The 13,929-nt window shown below is 32.5% G+C and overlaps 1 protein-coding gene across 1 annotated transcript; it reads right to left on the bottom strand.

The window, feature by feature from the left end:
* Window positions 1–773: 773 nt before the first annotated feature.
* Window positions 774–12,376, bottom strand: LOC145312378 (uncharacterized). The gene is made up of 17 exons (XM_080151617.1): window positions 12,115–12,376; window positions 10,816–10,936; window positions 9,345–9,412; window positions 8,340–8,462; window positions 7,747–7,838; window positions 7,259–7,318; window positions 6,944–7,003; window positions 6,286–6,410; window positions 5,978–6,112; window positions 5,412–5,458; window positions 5,119–5,206; window positions 4,589–4,685; window positions 3,643–3,725; window positions 2,803–2,845; window positions 2,407–2,528; window positions 1,135–1,213; window positions 774–811 (listed from the first exon to the last, which is right to left on the bottom strand). Exons 1-17 carry the CDS (start codon window positions 12,321–12,323, stop codon window positions 774–776), a joined length of 1,590 nt encoding a protein of 529 aa, XP_080007743.1. The 5' UTR covers window positions 12,324–12,376.
* Between the last annotated feature and the right edge of the window lie 1,553 nt (window positions 12,377–13,929).

Genomic DNA, 13,929 nt, shown 5'->3' with positions numbered 1-13,929 from the left:
CAGTTTTTTAGCCGGTGCCTTCGGCACCTCGGGGCTAAAAAACTAGTTTTAATCTTATAATTGTACATTCTATATCCGCGGAAAGCCGTTTATAATATGATGCGAGAAATAACTATTCATTAACTTTTATTAGGCTCTTCTCCCCTTTCTTATAATCTGCTATTATAATACTTATTTCTGGTAATTTATAAAAAAAGTAATTTTTGTTGTTGTTATTGTATTAACACTGAGTAAATACTACTTAAATAGTTTAAGGAAGTATAATGCTCACTTTAACAAGGATGACCAAATCATCCAAAGCAAAGCTTACAAAAAAAAAACAGCGGAATATACAACAATTAATTATCTAAGCTACATATGCATAATTTAAACGTTCTTACATTAAAAAAACAAAAACATAAAAGATGCTAAGCTTTAGCTTATAACAACGTTTAAAATCGTAATTATTTTTAATGGATCGACTAGGAAGAAAAAAAGATTTTAATTCTTTTTATTCTTTATTGCTAAATTTATCATTAGAGCTAGACTGTTGCTGACAAATATACAAAAGTTTTTCTATCAAAAATATATATAAAAAAAAATAAAAATGTTGAATTAGTAGAGGAGTTGCAATGTATGGTTTTATCTAAAAATTGTAAACCCAACTGTTCTGCAGTGGTTTGAGAGATCCTACTGGATATACTTCAGCTTTACGGTATCCCAAAAAAAACAATATTTTTACAAAAATAATACCTATATTTCAAACTTAAATTCTTTTACAATAAATTTTTGTTTTAAATGTCTATAGCATCCATGTGAAGTTCAATGTAACCTACAAAGAAAAATATAAATAATTTTGAAAAATTGACAACAAAATTTGTATTTTGTTATTCACTAGCGGCTATGCCCCTAGAGGCTTCTATTTGATCCAACGCCTTTCATTTTTAGTTTAAGAAAGAAAAATTTTAAAAAGATCTAAGCGATTTAACTTGGGAGGGTGGTGTTACTCTAGTATAGTTTTATGCTATTTTGGATAGGAAATTTTCTACCTTAAAGATCGGCCGATTTTATCAAATTTCCCCCAACAACGTTAACGTGATTGACGGACATATAAATTGATTTATTGAGTAGGTAGCTTTGTTACTAATAAAAAACGAAATATTTTACCAGGCAGATTATACCATAATACAAGATCATAATTTTGTTTCTTTACATAAGACTTTGCCAACATTACCTAAAATAAGAAAAAAAACATTTATTATTGGGAAAATTTCAAAATCTTCTCTGCCCTTTTGGTTTTGTGTATGACGAAACAGGGATCTAAAATGATTAGACAATGGCCGATAAATTGGTATCATAGAGAAAAAAATAAAAGAGAGGAATCGAAGCAACTAGAAGACGAAAATAGGCAATGGGCCTAGAGGCCTACTCAGCGCTGTTGACGCGCTAAAATTTATTGCTATTCCACTACTTTTCAAATGGGAGGATTAAAAATTATTTAAAAAAATATTTTTTTACTTTTTACTATTTCCATATTTAGGGCAAGAATATTAGATTAGATATTTTCGTTTTAATGTTTTAATTAAAAATTACATAGAATTTTATTTTTATTTAAAAAAATTTGTTCATGAAATATGAATCCTTCTATTTCTAAAAAGGGGGAAATTTTTTTCATAATGAACATTCAGCTAATTCTGACCGCCCACGGCTGTTTGCTAAATATCGCTTTTCTTTTTATTCACATTATTATTTATGCTTGACTTACAAAAAGCCCTGGGCGGCTTTTGATTTTCGTCTGCTTCTAAATTTAGGGATGGGGAAGTAGTATTTTACCATGAAAAAGGGGTGAGTATTCATCCTCTTATCCTTTTTCCTTATGATTGGTATACAACCACCAAAATTGATAAAAATTACCCCTTCGGTAGATAACGTTTGGACACTTAACTTACTGAACGAACCAGTCAATATCCATTAAAAGTAGCCAAAGTTGTTTAGTCAACGAAAAAAAACTGTATCATAAAACTTTGGGGACTAGTATAATAAACAACCCTCCCTGATATTAAAAGGTTGATTTAAGTGTACAAATCAAACAGAAAGGAAAGTGTAACACAGTTATTTGCACTGATAGATAAAGATGTACAAAAGACATACACCATGGAGTAGCTTTTCTTATAGAAACACATACAAGCGGCTGCACCACTAGCATCTAGGAGCTCTGCATTCGAAGGGAGGTGGAAGGAGTAAGAAATATAGCCTAAAACCCTCCAAAGAGTTAAATGAAAAAATTAAACAGTCTAAACCTTCCAGTAACCTATATGAAGCTCCCGTTTAATGAAAAACTCAATTTATACAGTGGTTGGTAAGCGAGATCTTAAAGGACAAACGAAAAACCTTACTACTTTATGTAATAAAATAGAAATTTTGTACCTCGCCTTGAGAAAGATTCCACTCTTCTAGTTTACCAATAAGGTTAACATGAGGTAGGAAATCCATAAGGAAGACAAGAGCCGCATAATCAAGCAGTGGAGCGCTTAGCAATGCAAACTCCTTTGGGTTCAATTCAAAATGATATTTTTTGTGTGTGTGAAAGGTTGCGTGAATTTTTTTAAAGTACATATATAGTCAAACTCGGTAATCTTAAGGGATAAGACAATGGACGATAAATTGATACAATTCCCCAATCATGACAAACATAATCATCCATCTGTGGATTTAAATTGTTTGTTGAAAAGTGTGGCCAATACTGTATAATTTGGAACCAACCAATCAAAAGTCAATAATGAATTTTTATCAAAAACTGAATAAATTTATTTTGAATTTCCTGAATAGATTCAAGTCCGCCATCATTATAGATATCTTCCAATTTCTAGTAGAAAAATTGTTTCAGAAAGGAAAAAATAAAAACATCATAAATGGATAGGTATGATAGGTATTATCATACAAAAGTATAGTAATGCCTATAGTTTATACATATACTAGCGGCTTCGCCCCTAGCCTCTAGGGGCTTTGCCCCAAGAGGTTTGATCAAACCAATTTTTCGTATTTTAGATTTAAAATAAAAAATAAAAAGAAAAAATTTTTTTGGGGGGGGGATTTTTTTTTTTTGGGGGGGTCCCAACCCCCGAGAAAATAGTTATAAACCTTCCCGGGACCTCTGAGAAGCTACCCTGTAAAGGAGAACCCGATCGGTTCAGCGGTTAGCGAGATCCTTCGCTACAAACAAACAAACAAACACACAAACAGACAGAGATCGTTTTACCTTGTATTATAGATGTGTGTATTATACGAAGGCATGGAGAAGGGGGTTTATCTTCCCATGCAAAATTAAAGGTACGCCTTCTAGGTGTCAACCCCCCTTTAAATGCACCCCTTTAATACACACCACTTATACAGCCAAGTGTAGTGTCGTTAAAATTTAAAAATCCACAACTAACCTAAATTTAAGATGGGTTATATAAAAATTTCGCGCTTTTCGCGTCACTTTACCAGATAAATAACGCTGTTTTATTTTTAATTATGTTCATTATGTATATAGGGTTTATAAATTTAGAATTCGATTTAAGTTTAAGGGGGGTGTCAAAACGGTAAAGGGACCCCCCTCCCCATTGGAAAAACCCGTTGCACGCTTCTTTATGTATACTACCCAAAAATTAAAAAGGATACCTGTATAGTCAAAGTGCTGGCAGATTGAACTGTAACAGAGACCAGATCTTTGCATATACCCAACAAGGATTCTGTTAAATTGCCTAAGCAAAATAATTTCATTAATACATGGAGCTTAGATAAAATATAAGTGTAAACAAGAAAAAAACAACAAAAACTGGCTCAACAAGTAGCGTATCTGCTTGTCGTCGGGGATAGGTCCGAATCTTGGCTTAACATCACATCATAAGTAAAGACGTTAAAAGTGGTTCCTACTACTGGTGCGCCAGATGCGCTACAATAATAGAGTAGGGGTAAGTCTTGGTCCAAAACAGGCGTAACTTATTGCCATGCACAGTTAAGTCGTACAATCAAAGAAATGGTTGTCTGATGGGTGTTACTTAACCTAATAATCCAGAGCTGGATCTTTAAATGTGTAGCCGTTGCCGTTGTCGTTGCCGTTGCCGTTACCGTTGCCGTAGCCGTGGCCGTGGCCGTAGTCGTGACCGTAGCCGATGCCACTGCCAGCATAAAACATGGATCGTGGCCACGCGTAGCCAATTTGAATTAAAGATCGCTATTAGGTTAGTGGCTGTACCTCTGGCAACGGCAACGGCTACACATTTAAAGATACAGCTCAGGTGTTTGGACAGAAAAGGAAAGATTTGGCTCCCCTTATTTATCATGGGTTGTTGGACAGCAGCCTCGTCCAAAATTGACAGATTAGGAAATGGAAGAAAGTATAGCCTTATAACAACAGAAGGATATCATTGATGTGTGTTCGAAGAAGGCATTTTTAATTTTTTCCCCTCCTCCATAGTGTTGAAATAACCCGCCTTTTTCGCCGCTTTAAAATTTTTACAAGAGAGGGAGCAGAGTTCCTGAAATATTGCAGACGAACGGAAGAACAGACACGGACATTTATATAGAGTAGCTTTGCTTTAATCAAATCAAACCAACTTCTAACCTGAAATATCAGTATAGTAGACAACTAGTTTATTTAAATGGTGTAAATTTTCAAGACTTTTCAAACAACTGCCAATACACCGCTCACTGTAATAAACCTAAAAAAAACATATGATAATTGAAGATATTACAAAAATAAATCATACTATCATAGGAAGAGGGAAGATAAACATTTTGCGGGTTTGTTCTCACAAAGAAAATATTGACACCGAATTTTAAAAAAATACGGGGAGGTCTTAGCCATCAGAGTTAAATCTAGCTTCTCATAGTAGATGCGTTAAAACTATCAAAAAAAAAAAAAAAAAGAAACACAAGAAATGTTGTTGTGTTGATTGTTTAGGTTAGGTTGAGTTAGGTTATATGAAGTATGGCGGCCAATATTGCTTAACCCAAAGGGATTATGTTAGCATAAAAAAGTGTATTATTTAGATTTCAAAATAGATTTCAACATTATCTGCTTCTGTGGAAGGCAAAGAGTTTGCTTTCAAATTTGTATCTAGGAAAAACATTCCCTAAGTATTTAATGTTTACCTCAAGACTTGTAATGTACGGACAGTACCTCCCAACCAGAGATAAATCTAGGCTACCACGACAATGCACCAGCTCCAAACATTTTATGCTCCCTAAGCAATAAGTATTTATAGTCAGACATAGAGAAGATTCTCAATATATTGCAATATTAATGCAAGCTCATAAAATAGAATATAAATTTAAAGTACTTTATTTTCTTCTGCATTACCTAATTAAGTGTCGGACAGACAAACGGACAAAATGTGTTATTAATAGGTACATTCACAGGAAATTTCAATTGTATAACTAAACACCTGCCTTGAGAAGCTTTTAGAAGTTCCGCTACGATTTCACCTTCTACCTAAAATAACAGAAGCTTTTCTATAATTAAGGCCAGCTCGTTCGTCTGTGTGTCTATATAACCCTAGGTACGATTTAGAAAGTGTATCATCTGATTTATAAAATGTTATTAGTAAGCCCGTACGTCTATTTAAACATGCTGATTTTTAACTTTTTTGACAATTTGACATTATTATTTTTATCTGATCATTCTAATAATGATTCCTAGGACACCTTGGTACAATATTATAGGCAAAGTCTCTACATCATGATCAAGTTCCAAAGAGTATATCCTTGGTCAGTATCCTGTATCTTGTATATAGTTTGCAAAAATATACATTTAATTTTATTTAGACTTAAAAATTAATAACCTGCTTCTAATTAGACACTTTACGCGTGTGTTTGCAGTTTGTTTGATTTTAGAACTTCGCTTCTGTGGATGTTGCCATCTTGGTTATAGTAAACATATCAAAATGTAAATAAATGGATTTCTTTTTTTGAAGCCGTTTTTATCTTTCTATAGAGTATAGAATAAGTGTACCTTATTCATTTTCAATTTTGTTAGATTTGAAGGAATTCTTGGATTTTGTAGGATACTAGTAACCCATTCGGGTGAAGGTGTGTCCAGAAACATTATTTTTAGAACAGGACAACTTCGAATTATCACATCATACATCTAAAAATAAAATAATCCATTTATGGTTAAGGATTACAACATCCATAAGTAGCAAAGAACCCAACAAAATGGATAGGAATACGGACATAGAGATTTAAAGAGCAATTTTAAAAATCAAGAACATATTTATTGGAGAAAAAAAGAAAACTTGATCTAATTTTTATTTGTGAGACCTGTGGTGAAATATCAACTTGATGAACATATTGTATTTTAAAAACAGGATTGTATCTTGGTCCTCCTTTGCTTTTTTCCGCTCTTTCTAATGCGGCTGCTCCTTGTTGATAACTTCCAAGACTAAAGAATACACACATTTGCTTTTACTACAGCGTAACGTCTTTTCTTTATATTTTTGCTTTATTTACTCTACTAGTTGCTTCGCCCCTAGCCCCCGGGAGGAGGGCAGGGAAGATAATCAAAATGACCTAAAATTACCCCCAAGACATGTATAAAGCTTCCCTGAAATGTATAACCAATAATGACCAGTAATTTCCGAGATCTTTAGCTTTTTACAACAAACTGGCTGTGCAAATGTGAAACAAAAATCCACAACACATTTGATCTAATTTAATTTAAGTTTTCACCAGTAAAATTGTTTTAGAACAATTCTATTGTTTTTACTGGACTTTTAATAGTAAATTTATTCATTGTTTAGTCTTAGTTTGAATTTTTCTCCTTAATTGATTTCCGTATATTATTTTCATTTTACTTCTTGCATATTTTATTCTTAAGCTTTCTTTGGGCATCGATCTCTTACAAATGAAACAGGTAGCAACGCTCCTATATAATGTAATTATCCTTGTTTTAATTAGAATAAAATGTGTATTTTCCTAATGATATTTGGAAGATTTACTAACAGTTGAGACACACATCCTGATGGTAATCTATTTCCACCTTAATTTTAGTAAATATTTATTAATAATCTTAACTGAAAATATTTATATAAATCATAAGTAATGAAGCTTATCACAAAATAGACAGTTTCTTATAAGGTTTTTGTAATTATTCTAAGATTTTCTCCTACTTCTAATAGTCCCACTTTCTGTAAAAGTTATGTCAACAGTTGGGGGGGGGGGGGGGCGCTTGAATTAAAGTGACTATGACCGCAGCTGTGGCTTTTAGTTCCTTTCTTCAAATTCCTAATTTTACCTGGGCCACCAATGTATAAAAACTTCAAGGTAGCACAAAGTTCTGTTTTCCAGTATTCACCTTCAGAAAATAACAAAATAATCATCTTTTAAATTGTTATAATTTATCAGACTTTAGAATAGTTTTTATTTTATTTTAAAGTTATTATGTTTTTCAAACGATTTTTTTAAATACACTTTTCTATGACATGAAGATATATCTAGATTTTAGCATTCATTTTCATTTCATTTTGTCTCTTGTAAATGTGAATCAAGCAATATTAGCTTGGTGGAATAGTAGAATGATTAAATAAATTAAAAATGAAGTAAGCTTGTAGACTATTGAAAAAAAACACATAGAGCTAGGAGAATCAAAAAAAAATCTATTTCAACACAAAAAAAAACTCTTAGAACAACTGTGAATTTTGGTTTGTTCTTGCTCTTATGGACGAACAAATTCAAAGAAATAGACGCTCTTTATTCAGTATTAGAGTACTAAAATAAATGAACCTCCTACAACATATCTATATATTGATCTCGCTCCTTCCTCTGATAAGCCACAGGCGCCTGATAAATCCAGAAACTCCAACTGGTTGCAATACCTGTACAATTAAATTAAACACTAAACAAGGGTATTTGCTAAATAAAATATTTCGTATAGAAATCAAATAGGCGTCACAGATTTAACTACAGACTAAGACATTTCCATCCACGGCTGTTTGCTAAATATCGCTTTTCTTTTTATTCACATTATTATTTATGATTGACTTACAAAAAGCCCTGGGCGGCTTTTGATTTTCGTCTGCTTCTAAATTTAGGGATGGGGAAGTAGTATTTTACCATAAAAAAGGGGTGAGTATTCATCCTCTTATCCTTTTTCCTTATGGACATTTCAAATTATAAAGTAGCTTCGCTATTAGTAACATAGTTCAGCTAAAACTTAATAAAAGAATTTTTATTTTCTGTTTGTTTAAAAACAAGACTGAAAACGGTCATAACACTCAAAGAAAAATTCATCAAACATAAACAAAGGAAATAGCAAGATCGTAAACGGTCGGGATGCGTTGTTGAGCTATTTCATACAGGACATAAATAAAATTTACCTTCCTATGGCAGAGAGAAGGTCATCAGTTGCAATATAAGGTACAGTTAGCTGTCGAAGATTTGTCATACTTGGAATAGTTTTAATAAACACCTCCAAGGATTTTTCTTTCAGCCATAACCATCTACAATAAAAGAAGGAAGGAAAATATAATTTTCTTATGTAATCCTTATATAAAAGTAGCAGGATCAGTGTGTGTATCTGATCTGTCTGTACCGCTGATTCAATATAGTTCTCCTTTACAATGTAGCTTCTCATAGGTCTTGGGAAAGTTTTTAACTATTTTTTGGGAAGGGTACCATCACCCTCAGAAGAGAAATCGCCCGTAGAAAAAATTAACCAACCCACAAATTTTCTTTTTAAATATTTTTTTTTTTAAAAGCGTAGCTTTTCTATAATGGGTCGGTCCGTCCGTCCGTCCGTAACGGATAGCTTTTTTCGTTAATTTAGGCATGTAAGAATTGTCCTATTGATTTCAAACTTTGCATGGTGATTCCTGTAGTAGTTAGGAACGATTTAGAAAGCGTAGCAACTCTATAATCATTACCAAAATGTCCGTACGTCCATTTTAAACATGTTGAATTTTTACTTTTTTAACAACAAATTTTTATGTGATTGGTCTGATTTTGGTATACTCATTCTTGGGACAACAGAGTACAATATTATAAGCGAAGCAACTCTATAATCAAGTCCTAAAAATGTAAGTATGTCCATAAACATTATTCTGTATCAAGCAGTTTTCAACAAATTTATTTACAATTTTGCTTCGACTCTTATACATTTGTATTCTGATTATTCAGTTCTGACACTATACAAGTGTTAATGTCCGTTTGTCTTACCGTTTCAGTGCTTCGCTTTTATGGATGTTGTCATCCTTGTTAAAACTAAAATTTGGGTTGTTGAATTAAATCCCCTCCCCTCAAGTGTCCCTAGAGGACTCTAGGGACGTAGAAATCATTGGAAAATATCCAGGAACTTAGCTAGGTTATGATTTTGAAAATTGTACCTGCAAGAAAGGTGAGTAATGCCAGTTGCACAAGTAGAAATCAATTTTGATAAGCAGTAGTACCAATCCTATATCAACAAGATAGAAGAATGAATAAAATTGATTAAGATGTATTTCATTAGTGAATAATAAAGATTTAATTATTCGTATAAAGAGTTAAAAACTTAATAACTTAAAATACATACTGAAAGGTTATAACAGTATACAATTGAAGAGCATTTTTAATATAAAAAAACAGGGACGAAGCACTTAAAATTAATGGAAGGACAAACAGAAAAAATGAATTATGAAGAAGATGTTTAGTTGATAAATATGCAATAATTCATAGAAATCGCGAAACCTTTCTAAAAATAATAATGAACAATTTTTTAAATATATTTTTATGCATGACAGACAGATTGACGGATAAAGTAAATTATACACTTGTTGCTCAATAATACAGCGAAATCTTCACCAAAAATTGTAGTCATTTATTTTCAATAGTATCCAAAAAATAGTAGTATTACAGACAAAGTGAGTTATTGAGTAGCTTAACCCTTTACAGTCGGGCCCCTTGCCGCACCTTAATCGGTCGGGGGGGGGGCGTTCAACGCCCCCCCTAATTATCTCAGTTCCTATTAGAGCTAGAGGGCTAAATTTTTTTGTGCAAGTCCCCTGTTTGATAATGAATTTCCGACCTTTTATAAGTCTAAGTCAATTTTCGCTTCCTTCACCCTTTTATTTAACAACCTTTGTTTTTAGGTCTTTTTTTACTTAAAAATTTCAAACGGCTGTAATTTTCTTATTTTTGAAGCTAGAAGAAAAATTTTTTCCGAGAAAATGTTTATCTTTATGTAAATTTTACATTAGAAATATCAAAATATAAATTTCAGCGGCCGCAGCTGTACTTGGCAGCTGCCAGCCGCCGCAGTCGGCGGTCGGCGGGAAAACGGCGGCGGATCTTCATGAAATTTTAATACGTTATGTAGACATATAAGAAAAGCTTAAGTTTAAAATTTGAAGTCTCTAAGTCAAAAATTGCGGCCACAGGAGCCATTTAAAGATTTCTGGAGACCTGGAGGATCAGAACCTGCAGGATCATACCTGGAACCTGAAAGTGACTTGAACACCTGTATTTCATATAAGGATGTACTACTAGAGGATTTTTTAGTATTTTGGTATGGTAAAATGCTTTGTTTTAGTCAAAAAAATATTTTTGCTCTTTACCTGGATGACCCTGCCAGGTTTGCTGGCATCCTGTGCCTGCCAGGATGGAGATATTCAAAAAATTCCAACTCTCAGTTATGTGTCATACCCATACTTAAAAAGTCAAGCAGTTTGGGCTCTTTATCTTTCACACACAGAAAATGAGATAGAAAAAAACGGAGGGGGGGGGCGTTCAACGCCCCCCCCCGACCGTTAAGGGTTAACTACTAAAAACAAGGTGGTTTGATTTTTATGTGTATACAGATTTCAATGTAGAAGTTCATACCTGAACAAAATGACCAAAAGCCAATGAAGTAATATGTTGAGAATTGAGAAGTATAAATGCTCCAAGTCTTGTCTTACTCATCATACTACTGTCCTCCAAAAACAGATGGAGCAGTCTCATCCTACAAAAAATAATATTTTTTTCCAGTATGGCTTTGAAACTTATTAACATCCGCTGGATTAGAACCGGGTCTCAGCATGTATACAGACAATTTTCCACAAATATTTTTAAAAATTATAGAATTAACTAATATAAGTTTTGTTAATATTCATTATATACGATGCGATAAATAACTATTATAAAAAATCATGAATATGAATGTAAAAGATGTCAGATGTTTGTCACTGAAGGGAAAGGACAATGGACTTTCAATTATACTGGTAAAGGTGCCCAAAGTTGGAATTAAAGTCTTATAGTACTTTTATTGAAACTTGATTAGTTGTTAAGCAATAATATTACAATGCCTAATGGGTAATTTTGTTTGACATCATTGGAGATGAATATAAAAACTCTAAGATACGTAGAGCTTCTGTGTTGATGTGTCGCTTATTAAAGATCTTCCCTTTTAGATGATGCCTTCGTTATTAAAAAACATAATTAGTAAATATAATACATATTTTGTTTTTTAATACTTTGACAAACACTTTGGAAAAGTCTTAATGACATTAAATCAACTTGTTTTTAAAAGCGAATCTGCTTTATAATCGTATTTTCTTAACTTCTATATAACATCGACGACTGAAACCAAGGACGTCAATTCCCCCTCCCCCAAACACAAATTACCCTCCTCTTAAATTTTTTTTATCCCCCCCCCCAAAATAAAAAAGCTTGGACGTCCCTGACTGAAGCTTCTTGTCAACATTCCCATCATTATATGGTAATAATTTGCTTAAAGAGATACAAGGCGGTCGGGCAGCTTATAAGCAGCTTTTTGTCCGCTTCTATGTTTTTCACATATTTTGGTAGCTACATATATTTCAGTATAAAATTTGCTTCTAATATTAAATTAGACTATTCCAATGATTTGTTTGCCTCCACTCTAGAGTCTACATGTTACTTGGGTTTTCTGATTTTTTTCCCCACGTATTCAAACACTTTCGTTCTTTACTACTTATGGATGTTTCATTCTTGTTTATTTGTTTTTTTCTAAATATTTAAAAGGCATAGCTACTCTATAAAAATAATTTTAAAATTTTTAATTTTTTAGGAAATTCAAAGTTAAGTTATTTCTCATTATCAAAAGTTTTATTATCGTTAAGGCACTTTTTTATCTATATTTTTATAATAAAAGTCGTTTACCTCAAAGTACCCTGTAGATAATCATCAATTTCTTCTTGTCCCTGCACAGTTCTTTCTTTAAACAGGTCAACTTTATTATCAAAATCTAATCCAGATTGTGTCGGCAGTTCAATAAGCTTCATGTGATGTTCAATATAGCAACCAAGCTTGGTTTTAACACTCTCAAAACAGGTATCCAACAAGAGCTTGGGTTTCTTTCTTGGGGCCATTTTATCAGAATAAGAATTAATAACTAGGATTATATTTATTATGATCAAAGCAAATTATTACCGATATGTTACTCTTATTTAAGAGTAATCTTGTAATAGTTAAGATTAAGAATATCAGCAAAATCAGTGTGTATGTAATTGAAGGAAGAGAATTAGTATTGCAGTAAAAAAGTCCCCTCGAACCATGAATGAATATTTTTCCTCTCGCTAATAATGGTCATAAGTAAAATTGAAATTGGGGGGGGGGGGGGGGTTGAATATCTCAATTTTTTATTGGATTTCAAAAGGTTGGGGAAACTACCCCCTTTTTTCCCCAAAAAATTCAGGGTGCCTGTTGTAACACCAACTTGGGGGTAAAATTTTTATGGGTGGTGTAAAATTTATTATATTTCACAACATTTTAGGATGGGCTTACGGCCACCCCCCTTAGAGGTCCCTGATGCCTATTTCCCTTCTCTGAAAGTCATTCCCCTGCTTTACATTATAAATAGTAGGTTCATTATAGTTAAGCAATCTTTGCCTTTAATTAGAAAAACATTAGTTTTAACAAACTTAATTTGCTTTTGTCAATATAATTATAAATATACCCTAAATGGCTATAATCACTGCACAGAACTTTGTTTTCAAATATTTTGTTTATGTCAGCTAAAGTAAAAACATTTGATCAGCTGCTTGCTGGACTTTCCACCTATACAAATATTTTACTTAGGGTAATGTACGCACAAAATTAAGGATAACTCAAGATGAAAACAAATCAAAAGGAATTATGTTAAAAAAAATCCCCCCTAAAGGGCACCTGTCTCATGAGGACTAGTATATTTTTTAAAAGGTGGATCCACTCCTTTTACTATAGGATATAAATACATAAATTAAAACCAAAGTAGTTCTAATATTATAAAGAGTTGGACTAATTTTTCCTGTTTGCATAAAATAATAATTGCTTCGCCCATACCCTCTAGGGGAAGGCAGGGGAGGTTAGGATAATAACCTTAACCCAAGGTATTAAAAAAGCTTCCCTACAGTTGTACATTACATAGTCAGAACAATTTCTAAGATCTTTAACTCAAGACAAAAAAGATCTCACTACTTTATATTAAAGGATAGAAGAGCAAGATTATTTTAACATAATCTTTTATAACATCCATAAGTAGCGAAGCACAAAAACATTAAAAGATGTCTAGAAAACAAACAAAATAACAAAGTAAAATTCATAGTAGATGCTAATAAACATATAGACCATCTGATAACTTCAGAAGCATATTTAGTACTGCAATAATTATCTTAATCTATAATTTAACAACGGGTAATTTAATTTTGATTTTTTGCAAATCGGACAAAAAACACCAAAGATATGAAGACATAAAAATATAAAAAAAGCTACTTGTATTTTCATCTACATAAACAAAAATATCCCTTAGACCAACAGGAATTTTAATTTTGATACCATTATCTACAAAAAAAATTTGAAAATCGTACTAAAAACATCATAATACGGTGAAAAATTGAAAATTATAGGAGCAAAATGTGAAAATTATAATAGCAGCCAAAAAGCTACTTAAAACCATTCCGACTACCATGGATATTTGATAGTTAGTTATGCTCCAAT

This window comes from Acartia tonsa, chromosome 2, assembly GCF_053477335.1.
Source record: "Acartia tonsa isolate MP-2025a chromosome 2, ASM5347733v1, whole genome shotgun sequence".
In the NCBI taxonomy this organism is placed as follows: domain Eukaryota; kingdom Metazoa; phylum Arthropoda; class Copepoda; order Calanoida; family Acartiidae; genus Acartia; species Acartia tonsa.
The sequence above is the reverse complement of the archived record's forward strand: the minus strand, read 5'-3'. Positions and strand labels throughout refer to the sequence as shown.

What these genes read in the sequence shown, in the direction of transcription:
- LOC145312378 (XM_080151617.1), bottom strand. Translation starts at nt 12,323, where the DNA reads ATGGCCCCAAGAAAGAAACCCAAGCTCTTGTTGGATACCTGTTTTGAG. An exon ending in CTAAAAGCTTCTCAAGGCAG is followed by an intron (nt 5,207 to 5,411) that starts GTGTTTAGTTAT and finishes TTGCTTAGGGAG; the next exon opens with CATAAAATGTTTGGAGCTGG. An exon ending in GGAATCTTTCTCAAGGCGAG is followed by an intron (nt 1,214 to 2,406) that starts GTACAAAATTTC and finishes TTCTTATTTTAG; the next exon opens with GTAATGTTGGCAAAGTCTTA.